General features: G+C 34.1%; 1 protein-coding gene across 13 annotated transcripts in view; it reads left to right on the forward strand.

Annotated features, from left to right (window-relative positions):
* Positions 1-23,760, forward strand: part of pdm3 (POU-domain protein pdm3) — a 145,250-nt gene that overhangs the window by 96,849 nt on the left and 24,641 nt on the right. For 12 of the 13 annotated variants that reach the window (XM_076121322.1, XM_076121319.1, XM_076121318.1 and 9 more), the window contains 4 exons: positions 8,482-8,614; positions 9,992-10,180; positions 12,841-12,981; positions 13,265-13,754. In XM_076121322.1, the coding sequence (XP_075977437.1) occupies positions 8,482-8,614; positions 9,992-10,180; positions 12,841-12,981; positions 13,265-13,754 (953 nt within the window). Of the gene's footprint in view, positions 1-6,232; positions 6,627-8,481; positions 8,615-9,991; positions 10,181-12,840; positions 12,982-13,264; positions 13,755-23,760 lie in introns of those variants that run through there. The other variant, XM_076121332.1, reaches the window with a different exon arrangement.

Genomic DNA, 23,760 nt, shown 5'->3' on the forward strand with positions numbered 1-23,760 from the left:
TTGTAGCGACTGGTCGATTTTTTCGACAACTTTAATCATTCAACTGAAAAGCCTCGAAATTGAGGCTCTTTCGATATTTGTACTGTCCTCAAGGAAACTACAATATCAGTCCTGATTTATTTTCTTGCTTGACACGCAAAAGAATATTTCATATTCCTATCAAATATTAGTAAAGCTCTTATCACCTTACGGTCCGAGAACCATAATCATTAACTTACATTAACTACACTGCCCTATTTAATCTCAAACTTCATCACAGTCAATCAAAAAGGAAACGCTCGTAGTCTTACATTAAAGCAATTTATTTTAAATACACTCAGTTCGCAGCAAATATTAGCTTATAAGGACCCACGCATTTCATAGTAGCATAATGATACTCCCTACATTACACGTCATCATTAAAAACATATAGAAAGTAACGCAAGCGTCAATTAAAGCCTCAGTTCGCAATTAAAATAATGGATGTCACACCTATGAGACAATTAGTTCGAAGGAAATAAATTCTATGTTTTGGTCGCAGTCCACCATGCTTAATTAGGGCTAATCAAAAAAACTTAATATAGCATAATAACACGTAATAGCTGTTTTAACGCGGTCTCCTGATACGTTCATAATTATAATGTATGCTAATTATAACTGTTTGGTTATGTCATGCTAGTTTCCTTTGCCTATGTTCGTGAAAATTTTAAAAAGTACACAATAATGTCTATGGTAACTGCACTGTAAATTGCTTTGTAATGTTGTTCGTGTAAATAGTGATGTTCTTTGTGAAAAAAAGTTAAACTTAGTTAAGTTGGTGCCAACTTTGTTCGTGTTTAAGTGGTTCTATTCTAGTCACACTTGGCTTGTACTTTCTTGTTCCATTTATTCTTCTGTCTTTTGAGAATATATCTGGAATAAAAAGTTCCGTATAAGAAATATGTTTATTATGATATATCTTTGATTTTAATTTGCAAAATTTCGTTATCTTACATACAGACACACATAAAATATTACACTCAAAACAAAAGCCCAATTAAAATTTTAATTCTTTACCAATATGGAATGCAACAAAATAAACAGCTTAATTACCTCTACAATCAACTACAAAGAAAAATAACCAACACGTTTAATATGTCGGCAACTAAACAAACAAATACTTGCATCACCAGTTCTCTAAATAAAAAAACATCATTAACGAGCATAATAACACTAATCACGCACTAATCGACTCGCAAACAATCGATCGGCAATAATCGCCTAAAAAGAGATGCACTTAATTATATCGCCGTCCCTTTCAACAGCAAAGTTCATTGCACACCCCCTGAACTTAAAAAAAGAGTTTAATTTGCTTACCAACGACTTGCTATATCGTATAACTAGCCTGGCAATTACGGCTAATGATAATAGCGGCTTTATTACTTATGTCCATTAGGTTACGTTGGTGTATTGTGAACATTACCGACTACTTGGCTCAAAAGCCTTGTGTCTATTACAAGCTTTTCTTTTTTGAAAACTGGATCATGAGACTGTAGTGATGTGCTTTGAAGATAGTGCAGTACTGTTTACTGTGTGACATGACTGAACAACAGTCGATGTGGATTTTTTACATTCATTCTTTGGATTTCGCTTTTCGGTCAGGATTTACCCTTGGTTTAAAGGGTTTTAAAGAGTGATGTATAATAAATGTGTTGTATTTTGTGGATGAAATTAAATAATATAAAATAAACTTAACTTTTATTAGGGTGTTTGTTTCACGTTATGTCAATAGACAATTCGTCCGTCTATCAGTATCGCTGCTGTTTGTGTTGCGCCCCAGGTTAAATCATAACGTGGCTACACGCTTAGGGAAAGGGTAAGATAATAATGACATTAACTACCCGTGATACCTACCTCAGTGTGACTAACTGAGTTACAGGATGTATGAGGATACCTTTATGTTTGAGTTAGAATTCATGGACGATGAGCTTCAATAGATACTTCTCAAAATGTTTTAGAAGCTTTTCGGTCTTTCTAAGTTTTGCTTTGAGTTTGTAGTACAAAATCGTGCTCGTGTCGTCTGTCTAGTATCAAATAAAATGTTCATTTAACAAAAAATAAACCCTTATAGAATATTATGTTTAGGAAGATACTTTAAAACCATATATTTTTTCAGTTATGAGACATTAAAGTCAATAACGTGAAACGAAGAGTAACGAATTAATACGGGCGGTGAAGGAGGGGGGAGGGTTTCAACATTCGACGCTATTTACCATACGTGGGCCTACTATTTTCATGGTTTTTTTTCGTCCCGTTTTTACGCCATTTTCCGTGGCCCCACCGGGCGACCGGCCCACGGGCTCTCGGCCTTCTTTTTTTTTAAATCAGTAAATTGCATATTTGAAAAACTACTGCAGACTCGGCTGAATGTTGATTGAACAGGTGTACTTAGTGAGTTTCGGCTGTTGACTATTTACTTCGATGCGAATGCTGATTCGATTTTAATAGCTATATATCGATTATCGAACCGCATTCATTTGGGGCTGTAATTAATTCTGAATTCTAGAAAAGTTGAACCATATCCACTTATGTGTAGTAATCTAGTAAGTAACGGCACTAGTTTTCTGTAAAGTAATAAACTACCTGTTTTTGAACGGAATAATGAAAAAATGCATTCTAATTTCTTTTGTCTGATCTAACAAAAGAATCATAATTACGAACGTGTACGTTAATTGCGTCGTCGATCAACGTTTTAAATAGAGAACACAATGGTAAATTGTAAAATTTAAATTTAGTCGATTATGTGTGAACAATCGAGCGAGTAGTCGAGTCGAGTGCCCACGCGCCGCGCCGCTGGGGGGTTGATTCAATATCGGTATCCCTATGACGTCAGTTAAGTGTCGTAAACTTGAGGGTTATGAGTATTGTGTGAAAAAATAAACATTGGGAATAAATTGGGCTTCATAATTATGTAATAATAACTGCTTCTAATACATACTCGTATTATTTACTGTTTTATGTGAACAAAAAAGTCCACTCATTCGATATTAATAATTTCATTATAGATCTTATATTTTCTATTTTCTACAAGTAAAGAAAACATACAACCACTACCAATAATAGTTATTATAAAAGGAATAAATTGCCTAACACAGTTTACACAAATTACTGAATTCATCAAATAAATTCATTTTCTACAATTGCCGGATATGCTGATAGCCCGAATATATCAATTCTGATAACATCGAGTTACTAATCGACTATTTAATAACAACACTAATGTTATGCGGTATACAGATTATAAATGTAATTGACCCCGCCCTTTTTTACAAAACCTATTTTTATACGATATTTAAAACTTTACTATTTTAAGAGTCCACAGAAACTATGAGTTACAGGTGGTGTAGGCGTTTTCTTTAAAAATATATAAGCAATAAGGCGGTTGACAAAGAAATTTCAAATCGAAAGATGTGTATATAAAATGAATAAACATTAACTTCTATATACGTAAGAATCTTCATAAGCTCCCTCAAACAGAAACAATTTTCTAGATCGGTCCATCAGTTCCGGAGTTAGCCCTACAAAAACAAACCCTCTCCTAAATGAGTATAGATAGGGTAAAATCATAAAAGTACGACATGGCTAGACACAAACCGTTCGATCGTTCATCACATTCGTAATCCAGTTACAGAGCTATAAATGAAAGGTAATTGAAAGGAAATTACGCAATAAATGGGAAGGTTATTATTGAATTTAATGTTAAATTAATCGTAAGCCCCCCCTCCTAACCATCTGTCGTATGAACCCCCCACCGAACCGTTTTATTTTCGAGATCTACTCTCGATGTTACAATGAATTTGATTATTTTGTTATTGAGTGCTTTTGGGTTATGGCTTCGAGTGTTCTACAAATTTTTAAGTATTTAGTACGTATTATGTTTAGAAAATTTGTTGAGGAAGTGCTTCGGGTCGTGGGTTGGTACCGTTACTTAACATATTTTTGTATATTCAAAAAGTTTAGATAAGCGAGATTTCTATATTCTGTAAAAAGTAAAATAATTCTCCTAAGAACTAAAAACCATAATGTCATTCGACAATGACTGTATTTGAGATACATGAAAGACTAATCAACACGAAACAAACGAGCACATTCAAAAACAAAATGTCAACACACCGCGCCAATGTAACAGTATCATGACAAAAATCAACCACAGAAAGCTAGTGAAGCAACTGACTAAATTATAACAGAACAATAGTATAGACGTCGCGCGGTGGCCACTGTGCGCTGTGTTCGACACAGTACACGGTGTATTGGCCACTCGCGACACCCGAGAACGCGTCTGCATAATACATCGCTGTACGCTGTTGCTGTACGTTGGACTTTAATTATATATCTGCTACAATTTCGCCTTTTTTCGAGTATTTTTCACATTTCCTCCCCCTACGACACCCCTGTTCACCCACTGCCGAACGGCCGCGGAAAAAAACGCTTCACGCGTGTGTGTAACGTGACAGTGTATTGTTGCCACTACAAACGAACCGACAGCGCACACTCCGTCACAAGACGGCCTCGCTGCAAACAAGACGATCGACATCTCGCGATTAATGAATAGAAAAATTGTCGTAATAAAAAATACACTTTTAATGCAATTAAGCTTGTAGAACACGGGCAGGAGAGGCCGATAAGCCGCGCTCAACTTTTCCTGTAACAGGCTGTTATTTCACGATTTAAAATCGGTTCTCAACCCGTTAATGACGCGAGGTACAAGTGCAGATCGGCGGCTCCGTTCGGCCGCGGACCAATCTATTTAATAACCCCCGTCGGTGACACCCCACCCGGCGGCCATCGCCAATTTTCGCCCCCCTTACCCCCGCTGGCCCCCTAGCACCCGCCCTGAAAAAAATCCGGAGCGTTTTAAAATTAATGAGTAAAAATCTACACACACACCCGAGCGGACAATGCGAGGCGTGTGTGCGCGAACGCCCGATAATGACCGCGCTTTGCCGCCCAAATGAGGACGCCGTACAATCACACGTTTCTTCCGCCGATCGCGGGTCGCGGCTCGCGCCAAACGTTTGCCTACATTTCACTAGAGCGCCTCCGGCGACTAGAAAACCATGGCCACGGCGTGTCGCTCCGATTCAGACGGAATCCGTGATCGCCTAGCCTTTTCCATTAGGACCAACTATCCGAGAAAAAAATGGAGTACAAATTGAAATTTCGCCGGTTCGGGCGCTAATTCAGAGCGAAACGGCGCCGCGACGCGAAACGAACGCAGTTAGATAACATTTGTAGAGGCGAGGGGGGGCGGGTGTCACCCCTACGCAACGCCGTTTTTATTTTGGCCGGCCCTTGCCCCCTTACCCCCTTCGTTCGTCCAACTTCATCTGAATAATTACTGATTTTTTCCGTGTACCGCTGATTATTCCGAATGTTACTTGTTGATGATAATTTTTTTTTTCAACTTTTTTCATTAGTCAGCGCCCGGCGGAGTTTTGATTGTGCTTTTAAGCTTTTTTGTATTCAATTTGTTCCCAATGTTTATGTGCTCCAATATGTATGAAATAAATTCCACTCGGCCATTCTTCTAATTCAAATAACAGTGAGCCGCTAAGAGCTTTAACATTACCACCATCGTTTATAAAATTTACAAATTTCCATTTCACAAATTTAAACTTTTTAAACTTTCCTCTAACCGATATTTTGGTAGCAATTTCTTTTAATGTTATACCTTAAATAATAGAATTTTGTTAAGTTCAGTCATCTTTGCTAAATAATAGAACTAGAACTATAAACTAAATACAAGTAACCACTTATTTCCAACCCTATAAACCACACATAAACGTAGTATGACTCTATCTCAGAAAAAGTTACACAACACTTTTACATTTGATAAAAACAAATATAAACTATACACAAAATATTGTATTTAATTAAATAAACATTTAAATTAAATTCCAATACATAACAAAGAATGTCTCAAGACGAAAACTTTAATCATAAATCAATGCGCCAACAAAATGTGATCGAGTTAACTGAAAGCGAATTCGTCCGAGACACGTGCAGAAAGCGCTACTAAACGAATAAAAAAAAACTAATCGAAAACTTTAATTATCATGCTTATTCGACAAGTGACAAGTCGGGCCGATGCCGATCGCTTTGGCAAGGATTTCGGAGGGACCACCCAACACCCCGCGGGGCCGCATTTTTTCCACCCACCACCAAAGGGGTTGATTTTTTAAACTGATGACGCGCTTTCATTCCGCGCTGTGCAACTTGGCCGCGCGGCTGTATGTGTTACCGGCCGTTGATAAATAAATTAAAAAAAAAACGTGAACGCTTTGTCGATAGTGCGCGGCGTTTCTTTTTCGTGGCGTTATCTATGCTCTATTTTTCCGTTCTAAATACAACTTTTATAGAGTAAAGAAAAGTTTTACGCGCGTTCGAGTACCTCGTGTGGATAAAATGTTTTGAATTTAGTGAGATTGCAACAAATACTCGCCGGCCGTTCAAAGTTCCTGAAGTTTTGCTAAAGTTTTTAAGAAGTACGCAGTTCGTATTATTTTCCGAATAATACATGGTTTTTTAATGATTTTTTGAGAAGATATGATAATATAGAGCCAGTGATAGTGAAATTATTAGGCGTGGAGAGAATGACATTATCTTTTGTAAGTACTTTTTGATCATTTTTAATTAATAAGTGAATAAAGTGCACAGTAATAAATTGTAGGGATAAAAAATCTAATGTTTTTTGTTTAATTAATGTAGCGATTAAAAGTGTGATTATAAAACGGAACTATTATAAATCAGACTAAAAAACTACACAATTATGCATATATATTATATGTAGTAGAAATTTTATTATTAATATTGAAATATTGACCATTTATTTATACTGTATAATAAACACAACTTCAATAATTAAACAAGCGGACCTTATCCAAACGATTAAAAAAAGTATCTGTCAATTGGCAAAAACCTATAATTTAGATTGATAATATAAAAATAGAACGTATCGTGGGAATAATTTATGACAGTATTGCAAGAAAATGTAGCATGCCCGAAGCGGGTATAATTATTACAAATTAACCATTCAAGGCGTTTCCTTACAGTTATATTTTAATAGGACTTAATAATGAACAGTCAAGTAGGCTGACCTTCTTCTTTACTTATAATAATTGCAATATAAATACTTTATTACTTTACAAGCTGCACAATGCTTGTGTTATAAGAATCGAAATAAAAGATGGTTTCCGTAATTAAAATATTAATGACGCCAACCAGAATAAGACGGAAAGCTGTTTATTTTTATTTATTAAGCTTGCCACTTACCCGACAAGATTTTTTCCGTATATAGGTTTTGATTAATTCGAATATAATATTTAAAAGATACAATAAATACTGCAATTTATTAAATTAAAGAACATTAATTTAAAATACGTTTTACACCTAAAGTCAAATTATTTTTCATGCCGGTTTATTAAATTACCTAAAGCAATGTCAATTCTATTTTATTTTAAACACTAATACAATTAACACGTCTCGTTATCATCATCATTTGTTACATGTATCATAAAATCATCATTTACCACAAATGAAGGCCTATACTCTACCATAGTTTTTTAAGCGCTACTGTGCCAACTAAACTAGGTTACATTTTCGCATTTTAGAGATTTTTGTAACCATAATAGCAAAAGCTTATCACGCTAATCTTTCCATCTCAATTTGTTTCCAAATTATTTATGATGTTTACTATTTAAGTATGTGATAAATACCAAAATAACTTAAAATAAAAAAAAATCATTCCAAACATTTACATTTTCATAATAAAATTTATGGAAAAATATATGCCCCTTATCTTATTTGTAAAATGCCACTCTAAAATGTAGAGTCTGTAATCACAACTGAAATTGAGTCTATGTTCAAATGGTATAAAAACCATTGTTCTGTTAACTCCGTTGCTTTATCACGTTAATAACAAACATACAATATCCTTAAAATCAATCCTCATAAAAAAATCTGATCGCTACAGAAACTCAGATACTTGAACCATATGTAGTTACTTTAACTAGTTTTCCTTACTTTTTGTGTGGTTGATGGTAACAAACAGAAATGTAGAATTCTACATCACGAAGCTTCTATGACAGATAGAGCTTTCATAGATTACAAACTGAAACTATATTAATATGTATCATAAATAAGTAAGCAACTGTTTACGAGAAGATTTAACCCTTAACACGGCTTCGGCATGGAAAAATAATTAAAAAAATCTTGAATATAGTCTTTTTTTGAAAATGCATGTACAATATATTGGCCATTGCCAAGCTAGCCATAAAGTTGTCAATATTTTAATGTCCAGTATATTGCACACTATCAAAATAAGGGTTGAGCTTCTTTCACGAGAAAACTTCGACACAAGTTAAGTCGGTGGGCATAAACAGCTTCAACTGAGAAAATAGCCGAAGTTTTTCTAAGGAAATGTCTCTCTTCCGTTTTCTAAGTGTTATTCTGTATTGTCACCAGGCGGAGTCAGACCGGGAGAGCGGCGCGAGCTCGCCGGAGGGGGGTGCGGCGCGCGCGCAGATAGCCGAGCCGCGCACCCCTTCCCCGCGCGCGCGCACCCCTCAGCACCAACAGCCACACCTGAATGGCTCCAGTGAGTTCGTACTACATTCACTTTATATTACTATTAGTATTTAGTTTCTATTCCCTTCATTATCTCCCTGAAATAAGATTACATTTGTGAAACAGCGGCCAGAGATCAATACTTTAGGTAATAATCTTCAGGTATTTCATCAATAGTTAGCTTTTAACACAAGTTTTACAAAATAGGTTCACATACATACATAAAATCACACCATTTCTCATAAGAATGAACTAAAATGCTGAAATTAATTTTAAAGTTGTCAGCACTTAATTTAGAACAAAGTTATCTCTTAATATAAGTGACCGCGACACCATTTTGTTCAAGATATCAAGATTTATTAAGAGTGCTTGGATGCAATCCTTAATTGTGCACTGGAATCAAAAAATCTAACTGAAACCATTTGTTACACATACATATATCATAATAAAGAAACGCGTTATTTAAACAATACCTTACAACATACAAATAACTTTTTCATCTAAGGAGCATTCAGTATTGTCATTTCAAATAAAACTACAACAAAAACAAACTTTCTCTCAAAAATAATTACAAATGAGATTTATGATTAGTACACGACAAAGATAAAGATCTTCAAAATGGAGACATACAATGACTTCGGATCTTATAACAAAAAACAGTTATCCGTTATTCGTATTAGATTACTTATTTAAACAAGAGCTTTAGTAGTTTAAACTTACCTAGAACACACGCAATTACCTCCAAAGACGCGTCTATTATCTAAATATCAAGATAATATTTAAAAACCTTAGGGTAACAAACCAGTATCTTAGACAGATATCTTAACGATCCCAATAACAATAATACAGATCTTTAAAATAATTATTTTAATGTCTTTAACTTAAGTCGTATACAATTGCGACCACACATAGAAGTGAAAGACGAAATTCTATTAAATTTTAAACAGCAATAGATTGTTACGAAATTCATTGAGATAACATCGATAGCCGATATATTTTGAGTGTTATGACGTCATAATATTTTACGATAAAAGTTTTGTTAGACTCGGATGATATATTTACATTGTGATGCAAGTTTCTCGGTTAATTGAAACATTTTGGTGAAAATAGTATTCATAAATATTAAGTTAAATAATACCAAAATATGAATTTCATTGAGCGTGAGAATAAATTTATCTTGTTACCGACTTGGTAATTGTAGGAATCATAAAGTTATTTCAAATGACGAATGAATTTTTAGCTTTTGTTGCTCTATTTTACCCACAGAAAACTAAGCAACATTATATCTTATGAGAACATTTATATCTAAAGTCAAATGCCGTACACCATAAGAAAAACATTTTAGGGGAAATTAGGGCCCACGAAACTAACTCTAAACAAAATAATTCAATATAACTTTTGTCAACAGTGGCATCGATGTTTCAAAACCTGCAGAACCTAGCGAACATGCAACAGAACATGCCGCCGATGTCGCAACAGTTGCAGCAACAGATGTCGCAACAAATGTCGCAACTTGCTGCGAACCTACAGGGGCTTACGTCCATGCCGAACAACCCTGTTATCAACTCGCCTCTGAATTTGAGCGTTAGCGCGCCAGGTTAGTATTGAAACTGAAATATTATAGTATATAAGGAAAATACTCCATAAGTAGGTAATCTCTAAGCAAGGAATTACCCATAACTAGCCCTTAAACATGTTAATTAAGGGGTTGTTAGTGAAATCAAACTAATATAAATGTAATTATGAAATTTATATGTTATTCTTCCTCTCGTTCTTTAGGCGGGCAATGTAATGGAGTCAACACACCAAATCGGTCAATCTACCGACAGATATGTCGGCAGTTTTATTTGTAGAACAGTCTACAAGATGTCGCAGTGATTCTTTCAAAATATAGAACCTGGCTTTTGTGTGGAGACTCTTAAAAGTCAAAATGTATCAAACGGAACCTTATTTAACGCTATTAGAAATTTAAATATGACATGTCAGATCACACCCTAAAAACCAGTTTGAACCAGTCAAACCATTAGTTAGTAAAACTAAAGCATAGAACAGAACGGTCAAGATAAGTATCGGAGTGACACTAACTTTTCTTTATAGTCCGCTGACAGTTTTACATTAAAAAATAAGTGTTGAGTTTACAGCTTTGCGTGATGCTAGTTTATTCCGTCCTAACTATATTTTATTATCTATTTGACTCATTATTTTCAAATTGAATATTGTAAAAAAAGTTATTATATTGTGAAAAAAGAGAAGAGATTAGGAACTTTTCACGATGATAGCGCTACCAAACATGCTCTAGTGCTATTTAGTTATAAGCATAGCAAGATTGAAACATGTTTCAATATGAGTAACAACTTATTCAGCACAATTACGCACTCAGTTCTTTGAAGCTCCCGTTAACCGAGCACTAGTTCTACACTACAAGCCACTTTATGCAAAGCAGATCGCATTTTTGCATCATCATCGCATCAAGATAACGCAAACATTCAAAACGCCACTAAACTGCGTTGACAGGGAAATAATTTAAGCCGACGTTAATTCGTAAGCGTCGAGCACAAAAAAGATTTTTCTATTCAAGCTAATATTATGCGATAGAGGCCGACACCTCCGCAGCCGTAACTCCATTAACATTTTTCAGGACATTACCATTTTTAAACGTCTGTTATTCTTCTGCAGGGTAAGCCACTAATTAGAGTGAATTAGACAGATTGGAATAATCAGAAATACACGGTTCGCGCATTAAAACTCTTAACTTGGAAATCACGTGAGCCGTAATTAGGTGATTACCGAATCCAATCGATTTAATGAATTCAAGATAGCGGCTTCACTCGCCCGCCCATTAAAGCTATGCCGTAATGGACGAAAAAACCTATTTAAATAATGAGTATAATTACATATTTTTTTCACGAACGCACGGATATTACGACTGTTGCGGTATCATTAAGAGTTTTATTGTCTTAATAGAGCTAATTATACATTTTTTTCGGTTCTTAATTGATGCGCCGTAGGAAAGAGCATTTATTACAAAATGTGAAATGTCATGGTTTAAATGAATATGTTATGTTAATGTTGAGTTTAACGGGCTTGTAAGGCATGCTGATAATGTTTTAGATTTTCTTTAGAGCCGTTTTGTTCGCAGTGAATTAGTTTTGGTCGGTTGGGTTTTGTGTAATTTTCTATCGTTACTTTATCTTCGGTAAGAACGGCGGTTGTGATTACAATACAATTTGATTGTTTCATTACTTAAGTAGAAAGTGTTCGTGACCGGAGCGGCGGTGTCAGACGATGTATACATATGTTTCGTCACTTGCCACCGTGACTGATGTGTTAACGTAACATCGGTTTAGTCATCGATAATCACAATGTTTTATTTACCAAGTCTAATTTTTATAAGTTTACAAAAACAGCATATTTTATAGTTTATCGATTTGGTATGAATTGCCGTTCATACAAAGCGCTTGTAAAAACACCGCGGTGGATTATCAACGCACATTTAACTAGCGTTTTTTCTAATATTATGTAGTTAAAATATGCATTAAACAATGTTAATATTCCACGATTATAATACGTGACTAAAGTTTACAAAATTATACGGACGTATTGTTAAATACATAATCATGTAGGTATATGAAAAAACTTAGGCAAATGTACGAGTTAAATGTGATTGTAAAAATTCTGAGAGATACCGGATACGTGCGGACAAAGAAAAATATTTGTGCATGACGTCATTACGTGCTTTAAACTGGAATAGAATATACGCGGAGGCCATCTATCAGTGTAACTTGCGCCCAAACGTCACACATTCCTAGGAAAAATGCGTGTTCGCCGTAATTCCCGTATTCTAATATAATAAAACTGCAACGGAAAAGTTAAAAACTTAGAATAGAACTAAGTTCGTTCATAGTCAATGACTATTCTAACTTATAGTGGTCTACCGATAAAGACCACATATCGTGCTCTACATGTAATAAGTTGGAAGAGAAGTTAAGAAAGATTTAATGCTCTAAAAGAACCAAACATTAATGCAATAGTTTTGCGTTTAAGTCAGAACAAATAAGATTCTAAAGTAAACCAATCATTAAATACAGCGCGTAGAAGGTAAAGTTACAGTAAAACTAATTTATTGCCGTTTATATGTTACAAAAAAAATGTTTTGTAGGAACACTTAATAATTGTTTAGAGTGCTCACAGAAGGTCCTTAAAGCATCTATAGACTTTTTTCATGTTTCTCATAATTTCGTCGTCTTGTTCCCAAAGGTATGGGTTCACCAAACCCGGTGGCCAACAACAACATGCTCCCACCAGCGATGCCGTCCCCGATGCCGCAGCTCATCCTCGCGTCTGGACAACTGGTGCAGGGCATACAGGGCGCTCAGCTGCTGATACCGACGTCACAAGGTATGTTGAAAACAGAACATTATGTTGCTAGATAATAAGGACCTATCTCTGTTAAAAAAGCCGATTAGTTGGCTCTTTAGAAATGCCACAAATAAAATTGTCAGCTTCTCCTTAACTGGCTCACGCGGCAGTAGCCGAAACCGAAAAAAAAAAGTTATACCCGAAGTTATAGCCGAATTTAAACGAGTAAAATTGTCATTTTGTACACTTTTATGATTGATCTTTTCTTAGCTGTCTTTTATATATCACTATTACCAGCTAAAGGTATATTTTTTCCAAACAGGCATAGCCACGCAAACAATCCTCACGATACCAGTCAATCACGTGAACTCCAACGATCAAATGGTGAACCTCGCGCTAAACAACGGCCAAGTCGTGTCCACGTCGCTCGCCAACCTCCAAGCGATGGCCCAACCACACCAGCTGCTGAACTCCAACCCGCAACAGTCGGCCAACATTCGGCCCAACATGCTGAACCCAACACTCTCAAACGCTCTTCTAAATCCCGGTTTGCCAAACTTCTTGTCGAACGGCGCGGCCAATGCCCAAGAATTGCTCCAAGCTTTGCAACAGCAGCCTCAAGGAAACCATAATCTTCTGCAAACCGTACAGCAGAATAGTATGCCGCAACAGATGCCAGGCAGGCGGTCGTCCTCACCACGTCCTGAACGACACTATAAAGAAAGAGAAAACTTTGAGAGATTCGCTGGAGGTTCAAGGGAAAGGAACGAGAGGGAAAACCCCGGATCTGCCGCTCTAAACAGCATCAACAGGTGAGTTTAGATATTTTCTTATTGCAAAAATCGTATGAATTGGATTTCCGTCAGACTCCGACCGATAATTATCTTGGGCAATTGGTTTTAAAAATCAATTACGTCATAATTGTCTAAGTCTAACAGTGTTTAGTCGGGTAAACTAAGTTAATGTACACTCGGGCTGATGGAATTTGATCTTTATTATGTAGGGTGGAGGGTGGATATGAAGTGCCGGTGGATAGTTGGTAGCGTGGGTGCAGCGACAAGTGTTGCCAGTAATTATGTGACAATGAATGTAATTACTCTGTGCCGCCACTACACAGATCTTGTGTGCGTGTGAGTGAATTACTAATCAACGTTTTGTTGTGATAGGGATTATTTTTTTATGTCTAAACTGTAACGGAATAACTCAAGCTCTTCTTCCGATTACATATTTTTAAAAGCCTCTTCTATTTATGGAGAGCGACTTAAAAGAACCCACGTGCTTAACTTTAACTTAACAGTTTCTTTCAATTATCTTTGATAACCTTGACGATATACCTAAACGGTACTTTTTCCTTAGGTATTCCCCCGTAGCATAAAAATTAAATTTCCTTAATGAACTCGTCACCTGAATGTAATAAATAGGCGAAGTACGTGTATAATTACACCTAAGCAGGTAAAAATGGTGTCAGTTGCACAAACGTATTAATATTAAGTCACTTATTTCAATGAAAAGCCTTAGTGACGAAGAATTTTTAGTATTTTAAATTTGATACACTTCGTTGGCGTTGACGTCACGTCATAGTGATGTGAAATATACCTAATAGCGCAAATTGTGCTAATATATTATCGTTAATTCACTTCAAGTAATAAAATATCTTTATTATTATGAATAATGTCTTCCACGCATGAAGCTTTAATTGCTATAAATTCAATGCGAAACACACATTAAGTGAAAACTGAAAATCTTATTCTTCAATTCGCTAAATTCATATTTTTTTCCACCAGCATCAATTACACGTAAAGCAAAACTAATTTCTCTTCTCAAATGTCACCAACACGTTTAACAATCGAAATATACAACAAAAAAATAGTTTCTCGCATTTTTTGTTAAATTTTCCGTTAAATTTCACTGAAAAAGTGCAACACATCAAGTGTATTTCTATGTAACCAAATGATTGGGTATTGAACTAAAATAAAATATTCATATCGCATCTACAATTTAGAGAATCAGTCATGTGCTCAGCGATGCAACGATTTTAACAATCGACTCACATCGACAGATTTAATCGATTCATAATCTATCGAATGCGATACTTATACACATACATAGAGATATGTATTGTAAAAAATAAAGGTTCGTCTGGTTCAACTTTATTCATTGAAAAAAGCAGCTATAGAAAAACTTTAGAAGTTTATCGTTATGCTAGCAAATTAAGAACGTTTAAGGTGATATTCTTTTATACCTTTGTTGGTGATGTTAAATACTCTATAGCTCTTCTCACAAATTTAGCTATGATACACAAATAAACATTCAAATCCAACTAGTAATTCTATAGATTAACATATTCATACAAAAATACAATTCAACTTTATTAATACAGGAGTATAAATAGTAAAATGAGATTCCTAAAAACGCAAACGTATTATCAACGAGACCATAAACCCAAACAACTCAAATTTTCGTGGAACATATCGTAATAATGCTATCATTTAAACCGAATTCACTTTTTTTTTAATTAGTACGTATGTTAATTATGACGATTATGATGATTATTTATTAATATGATGACTAATACACGTGAGGGTATCACGCAAATATTATTGTTAACACAAAAAGCTGTAAAAAGATATTATCGGGTAGGGTTAATGTCCTTTATTACACGTAATTATGCACTAAGTGCATATGTGGAAATATTTCGAAACAATAGTGTATTAAAAGTTTTATTGAATATAAAGATATGCGGTATTTTTATGTTATTGTTCTTGATTGTAAAATGGATGACTAAATTATAGGTGTGGTGAAAGGGACTCTGTGTCTATGTAGATCGACAGTGATATGATCGATGATAGAGCATTTATGCACCTTTAGCGCTAATTTTATTGTTTTAGGACACTCATATATAAATGTGTTTATTGCAGTTCTTGCTAAGATATGAAGATCTATGAGTTACAGTTGATAGTAATTCAATTACGGTCTAAGTGTGTAATAAAACTCGACCCACCATTGCACCTCCATACAGGGTTCTCTGAAATAATCATATAATAACTCAGGTGCACGATCCAAAAATTCAAATTTGCAAACCGCATCTTCCGTGAATTCACCGAGAATTTTAACATTATTAGAGTCATGTACTGTATATTTAAAATTGTAAAGATGCTGTTTGTAACATTTAATACATTTATAAAAAATCAGGTACATTTAATACAATATTTCCAGATTAACCCTCTTATTCATAAACACACTATAAACCTATTTTAGTTAAACAACTACTATAATATGTTTTCTCTTTTTCATTTCGCTAAGAAGTGAAAGAAACAAAACTCTTTATAAGCCTTTCATAACTTCATATTTTTATGAATAAGAGGGTTAAACTATTGCAGTTACAATAAATACAAAATTTCAAGATTTAGACTATTGTAAACGAGGTAACAATAATCTGGGCACATGACACGAGCTCAGTTAAAGCAAAGGTCCGTATCGGGCCTGTAATTCAGTGATTGCCAATTGGATAAGACGGCGACACTGGGCGTCTTGTGTCGACTTCATCTCGCTATTTCAGGCTTCGGTAGACGCCACACGTGTCTTAGTTAACTCTACGTCTCTACCGTTTAGGAAACTTGATTATTGCTGTTGGGATTTTGAGTGACTGTTTTTTTATATGGGTCTATATTCGTTTTAACTTGTTTGTATTTGGGTAACTATTTGGTAGCTAGTATCATAGTAAATGAAAAAGTGATAAGTTAAGGCATTTTAATCAATATTAAAGATAATTTTTGAGTGTGTAACTGCCAAAAGAACTTGACGGTCTGCTAATACAGTTAGTTTGCAAATAAAATGTAATTAACTTTAACTGCAAGTTTACTGTAAAGGTACAAACTTTAGTGTAAAGGCTGTACAATTCACGTAACCAATAATATTAGCATGCATTTTTGTAAATGAAACAATGGATCTCTATAATGACAGTGACACGTATGTAACTGTTCAGGATATCTTCGTAATTTTTTCAAATATCCACTAAGCACTAAAACAGCTAACATTGTTAGCTGTTTTAGCAAGCAACTAGACGTTCAAAGATAAAACTAGTACAATCAATTATAAGGAAAACAGAAGCAGCTATCAGACTGTTATCTATTTTAATGAGCTATTTAATGTTAATTATATAGAGGATGTAATGTAACCTGCCGTTGCCGATATAATTACATAAATAATGCCATGTTCACGCACTTTATAAACAATTTTCTGGTGTTGGCAGTGCGGAAAAATGAAAAAAAGAATTATCTTGCGACACTTAAGTTAGGGTGTATACAGACTGAACGACAGCAGTGTTGCAGTTGAGATATTGGTGTAACTGTCACTGATACAGTAGGACTAATAAAAGGGACTACAACTTTACGGTTTGGATGCAGTTAAGAAGTAGTCGATATCAACTGTAAATCTGTTAAAAGTCAACTGTCTATATAACCAATAGACGTTTCTAGACAGTCTAATTGAAATAACAGTAGTCAACCACCTATCGAGAAATTTCGCAATCTGATCAGTGCCTCTGGCGGGCGTCGTAGGAACTATTTGGCAGTAAATTTTAAACTTTTGAGTATCGGTAGTGTCGCTACTGAAATAAATAGTTAGAAACTATACAGATTACGTAGGTAACCGAATTTAACAATATTTTTAAAGCCTTTAAACAATGTCAACTTTTCAGTACATTCAATTCGACTAGTTACAAATGGCGTAGTAAACATGCTCCCAATAACACAATTAGATACATAATAATAAAAGAACGGGAAAATCAACAGTTAATAAATGTCTTGATTAAAAACAAGTAGAGCATTCTGGTCAGAGCCGGTCGCACACAGGCTCAAGTAAACACACATACACCAATGTTGTGTAGTAGTTAATGTATAATTGCTTTTGCATTGCAACGCAAACCGCTTAGGGTATTTGTCCGTTTACGTTAGATATTCTTGTGGTACAATGTGTGCTTAGAAATAGGTATAGTTCCTGCAATTCACGATTGCACGTCACCTACGTTTGTGTGCGTAGACTTACATACACGCACACTAACAGAAGCAAAATGTATTAGTGGAATTTTGTTATATTGCCTATTATTTTTACATGAAAATTCGTCATCCAGTTTCTAAGTTTATAATGATTTTCCACTTTGAACTTTTAGTTATTTTTGTATAAGTGTAAATGGCCATTATTCAAGTCCATCAAATTGGCATTCTCTGTTTTTAATGCGTATTTTTTTGTCTTATGAAATCATTAGCATTATCATAAAGTTAAAAACCTTGAAAATAGGGTTTAACATGAAGTAGGTAGAGAAAGCTCTGCATTTTTACATTTAAAAAAATTTACACTTGTGTGAAACCTAATAGATTGTAAATAGCATCACACAGAATGTCTGTTTAGCACACAATATAATCTACTAAACGTTAATATATTCAATGCGATATCCCCGCATAGGATCTATTTATCACCATTACTTGGCGGATTAGACGCGTCACGGGCGCAACGGTAATTATAGGCAGGAATACTTAATGTAGCCGTACCTAATTATACACAAGCATTAGTTCTATGTCTCCGAGGGATACACTTTCAAATATTTTGAAGATGGGGTGGTTTAATGACGAAATTAGGAGCGTAAAAAGCTTTTTTGACTGGTAAATTTTAGTTTTGTGATATATAAACCAGGAGAAAGTACCTTTGGTCTTAAGCCCACCGTTCACGACTCTGTATAAGAAATAATAAATCAATAAATAATTCGCTATCCCCGTTTTGTATCAATGTTTAATAAGGCTCTTGATATTAGAACCATACTTTTATTTTTATGGAAATTAATAACCAGTTCTAGTTCATTTAAGCGCCGAAACCAAAAGTTTCAGCTTCTACTATTCCTAAAAAGCGTTTAATGACATCTAAAGAAATGACTCATATTGAAGAATTAGAAAAGTTACAAGTGATAGTTGGAAGGTAAAGATTAACAGTAGCTTAAGTCGATTTCAAATACACCTTGGCATAATTCCAAGAAAAAACTAAGCACCCATGATTCAATACATAATGATACATTTACGTCAGCTCAATTAAATTAACCCCACCACCCGCGCCGCCAACGAATTATTTGTCATTTCCTCCATTATATTTATAAGTGCAATTATACATAATTCATATTTTATCAATAATTGTACAACCTTAAAATACGCTTCATATATACATTAACATTACTAATTAGGACGATATTTTGATTCGATCTTCCTTAATCATTTCTTGTCAGCCCTAGGTTCAAATCATCAGTTATCATGAAAGCTAAAAAAAGGCATTCAACAAACATCTTGACATATAATTGAACTATAGTTTTATTATCTTAAAATATCACTTCATGTACTAAGTATAGCAAATAAACGAGAATTATAATCGAGAGCTCTATAAACCAAGCTATAATTCAACATCGTCAAAATGATTTTACCGACAAACACAGTTTGTGTGTACCTTTATTGTGTGTTAGTGTGTGTGCTATGTATAGTCAAAGACATTAAGTTAATGCCACCTCATAATTACTGGTTGGAAGCATTAATTCTCGCATCCATAATTAAGTTTAATACCTCATTTCTGTTGGCCTACAATCTAGATAAATATTGTCTGTCGTTTGACGTCTATTAAAGTTACATTAAAATTGTAAATCATTGTATAGATAGGTTTATATGGAGTTTTATAGTGTATCTCGTTTTCAAGGCTGCGCCATTTTACATTCATATTAAGTAGGACTTATGTTATTAACTGATTTGAAGCGATTTTCCTTATAAATAATTATGTTGTGGAAACGTTACGGAGTCGATTAAACATGCTTTATAAGTCGTTTGAAAATTATTGTTTAGCCTTTAGCTTTATTGAGAATTATATATTTAAGGACATGATCTCATAATGTTGATGACATGTGTCCAATATTTGCATTTTCATTCATACAATAATGCAATTAATTTGCTCGAAAACCACAAATATGAGTAACTATTTCTGAATACTACGTACCTATATTATTAATTCCTCGTCGTATTCGTTTATTTACACGAATTGCTATAAAATATCGTGTTAACATTTGTCATGCTGTTGTCACAGTTGGTTTACGATAAAAAAAATTGTACACGCACTTAATTATGACCTTTACTTTAATTCAATGACTACGTATGTCACGCAATCATAATTCATCTTATTGATGTCTTAATAAATATGAATTTATGTAATAGAAATACATGAGCATGATAGGGTTAATATTTTTATTGCTGCGAGTTTGAATAAACGTGAAATGTTACAATAAATTAATGACTTGTGACATTTATAAATTAATCATGTTATTAGTGATTAACTCATTGTGGAAGAGTTCCGGATAGCATTTAGAACAATGAAACCCGTAGACTCGTAAATTAGCCATATATATTTCTGAACAAAAAAAACATCGATTAATTCACCTGAAAATGCTTTATATTGTCAATGTCATTATGAGCAGTATAGAGCTTGGATATGAAAAATATAATAAATGTATTGTTAATAATATGAAAATATTCACTTATATCTAAATTGTCATTTAAAATAATGTTTTAAATGACGTTTTGCGTCACACTAACGGTGAATGAAGAGTGAAATCAATAAGCAATTTGTTCTTCAAACACGATTATACTTTATTTGTACACGCCGTTAATATGTCTACAATATAATGTTTAATATTATTTAAACTTTTCATTTGTAGTGACATTTGACATTAAGTGTCGACAAAATGAAAATGTCAACGGGGTGAAAGTTTCATATTGGTATGTGCTTGTCACAATTTTTGTTTTTTGTTTATGTAAGTTTGAAAAGGTTATTTGACAATGAAGACATTAGCTAAAATAATTATATGTAGATAAACCTTGTATTTATACGCGGATCTCTAAAAGTTTTATCAAAGCTACTGAACATGGAACGTATAACATCAATTCGGAATAGTGTAGCTCTATTATTACAAAAGTAAAATATTTTAACAAATACAAGCAGTTTCAGAGTAGATCATTCGCAAAATTCTTGCAATCTGTCATGATGTAGTGGCATAGATTAATGTGAAATATCGTTCAATAAAGCTCTATGCATACATTACATACCTACACTTTTTGCCGATAAAAAATACTCCAAAACTATACATATAAAATCGTCGGCAAATCACAGAAAATGTTTCAGAAATTAATTTTACTAAAGAAATTAACTAAAAACAATATTTTATCTTCACATTGCCTTCTCCATCCCTTCCTGTTCGTTCAGGATTCAGTGCCAACTTTTTTACTTAGTTTTTCTTTTTATCTTAGCACCGATTCAGAGCATTAAATATTTATGGGATTGAATTATTTCGACAATTTTATTTAAGCGCTTGTGGAATTTGATGTCAGTGGCGATTTGAATGTTCTATCTCATTATGAAAATGACTAATGTGTTTTAATTAATTAGCTTCTTAAAGGTCAGTTTCAAAGCTTCGTTGTCACAGCAACTTTAGTTGCTTGCTTTGCAGCTGTCGTTTGAATAATTGTCAAATTTCTTACACGACAGATAAAGAGACAGCAAAAATATGTAACAATCCGATACTTATCCAAAACTTATTAAACCGGCCTTTAGAGTCTTCTCTCTTGTTTTATAGACTTAATATAATGATATAATGACAAGGTTTAGCACCTAGATGTCAATTTACAGATTTCAAATGCATATAAAAGTTAAATTTCTTTATGTCTCTGAGCTAAATGATGAAAGTGATGCTTCCCTTCGATTAAATACAAATTGAATTAAATGAAATTTACAAATTAATATTCGTTATAAATAAAAATATTTATATTCATTCACCTTTTATAGACTATTTTTAAGTCTATAAAAGGTGATAACTACTTAAGTATTTTTTTTATTTCCAAAAAAAACTCGACTTGCGATGTCGAAAGCCTACCTCATCAATGACATTACCATACGACCGATAACTCGTGTAAATTTATACAATAATTATCTCCATAAACATGTCCGAATCTTACCAACTATGCAATATAATTATAACTGGCAACACTGAAGACTTCCATTAAAAAAGACGATTTAAGTGTATTAAAAAGCAATTATTGACCTTAATAAAACATTTCGCGTTTTATAATCGTACCTTTAGGCGGACATTATTTCACTCGGCGGCGTTCGGGTTGGAACAATTCAGTTTTTTTAATTATTTAAGGGTTGTCTCACTGAGTATTAAGGAACTGCTTGAAGCTTTTTATAAAAAAATATTTTTCGAACCAGTAGTTCCTGAGGTAAGCGCGTTCAAACAAACAAACTCTTCAGCTTTATCTAATTCGTATAGCAATAGCATAGCCATGTATGCAATTTATTACTTCTAAAAACTATGTTGCTACCGTAATTCTATCGTACTATCAAATAAACACTCTCTACTTAAACTTGACCTTGCAACAAATGTCCTTATATAGACCTACAATATAGCGCTACTTATTTAGCGCGTAAAAAACAACAATAGGTAATAGATACTATCTCCGTTGTAAATTTAAAATATAAAATTCTAAGACTCGGTATCAATCAATACCTCTAAATATCTATCAGAAAACTTATCAGTAGCAATTTTGCTATATTAATTTACATTACCTTCTCGTGCATATTTGATAATACATCACTAAGGCTCAGTTTCACAGTCTATGAAATTATCTTCTTCTTAAAGTACAGCATAAGTATACCTTAAAGGCCTTCTGGCGGCTTGAACAACTTTGACACCAGGTTGACCACTAACCATACGATAAGAAGAAGAAGTATACCTTATACTTAAAATTGACAAAATTCTATTTGAAAAGCTACCTCATACTTATTCAGAAGAGGAAATCATTTGTTAAAATTATCATAAAAAAGCGTGGTGTCATATAACACTTTGGTACTTGAGGTTGCAAGTAAACGCGCCGGAGCGTAGCGCAGTATCACTTAGTATGTAACGCGTGAACGCTTCACTTTACACGTTAGCGTATGTGTAGTTGTACTGAAAACTATATTGTAATGTAAGTAAATAATTATCACTTGTTCTACTTACATACATAATATCAAACATTGTTCCCATAGGGGTAGAAAGAGAACAACTACGACATACCATTTGGAACCATTCTTACAACCTTCCCTTGCCGCATTCACATCCATCTTGTCATAGGTACCTACACTTGTTCTAACGGTGAAGAAAAATATTGTCATGAAATATTGCATGCCTCAAAGTTCTTTAACACATTTCTTAAGGGCATGCAAAGACTTCAGGCCTCCCATAGTGGTCCCAAGACCTAATATTTCCTGTGTTCGGAAGACTCATGTCCAGTATTCAGCAGTGGCACAGCTGCTCCCTTCGTAAAATATTTTCCTGAAGCTGTTCCACTCGATCTGTGCAAATCTGCAAACCCATTTTTTTAAGATAGTGTCAATTTCGCTCAAGCCTTTTACGCCCTCTCATAAAACTCATTAAGAAAGGAAGCTCGTCTTATAATGAGCATCTGTCAGCGAAATCAATTAAAATATTCGCAGTCTGTGAGCGCGCTTACAATCATGCACCAGTTATTGAAATCGCAATCTTAACGCATATTAAAGGTCATATGAGAATGACAAGAAAATAAGATTGTAATTAAATTTGCAACCGGACAATTATTTTTTTAAAAATAATTATCTTGAAAAGGCGTAGTTTCGATGTCGGTGTGCCTCTGATAAATTTGAAGGAACAATTAATGACTTATTTGTGTGTATGGGTAGCGTCAATTCATACAATGTGGTTACGTGTGTAAGTGTGTGTGTGCG

The sequence above is a fragment of the Anticarsia gemmatalis genome, chromosome 13, assembly GCF_050436995.1.
Source record: "Anticarsia gemmatalis isolate Benzon Research Colony breed Stoneville strain chromosome 13, ilAntGemm2 primary, whole genome shotgun sequence".
In the NCBI taxonomy this organism is placed as follows: Eukaryota; Metazoa; Arthropoda; class Insecta; order Lepidoptera; family Erebidae; genus Anticarsia; species Anticarsia gemmatalis.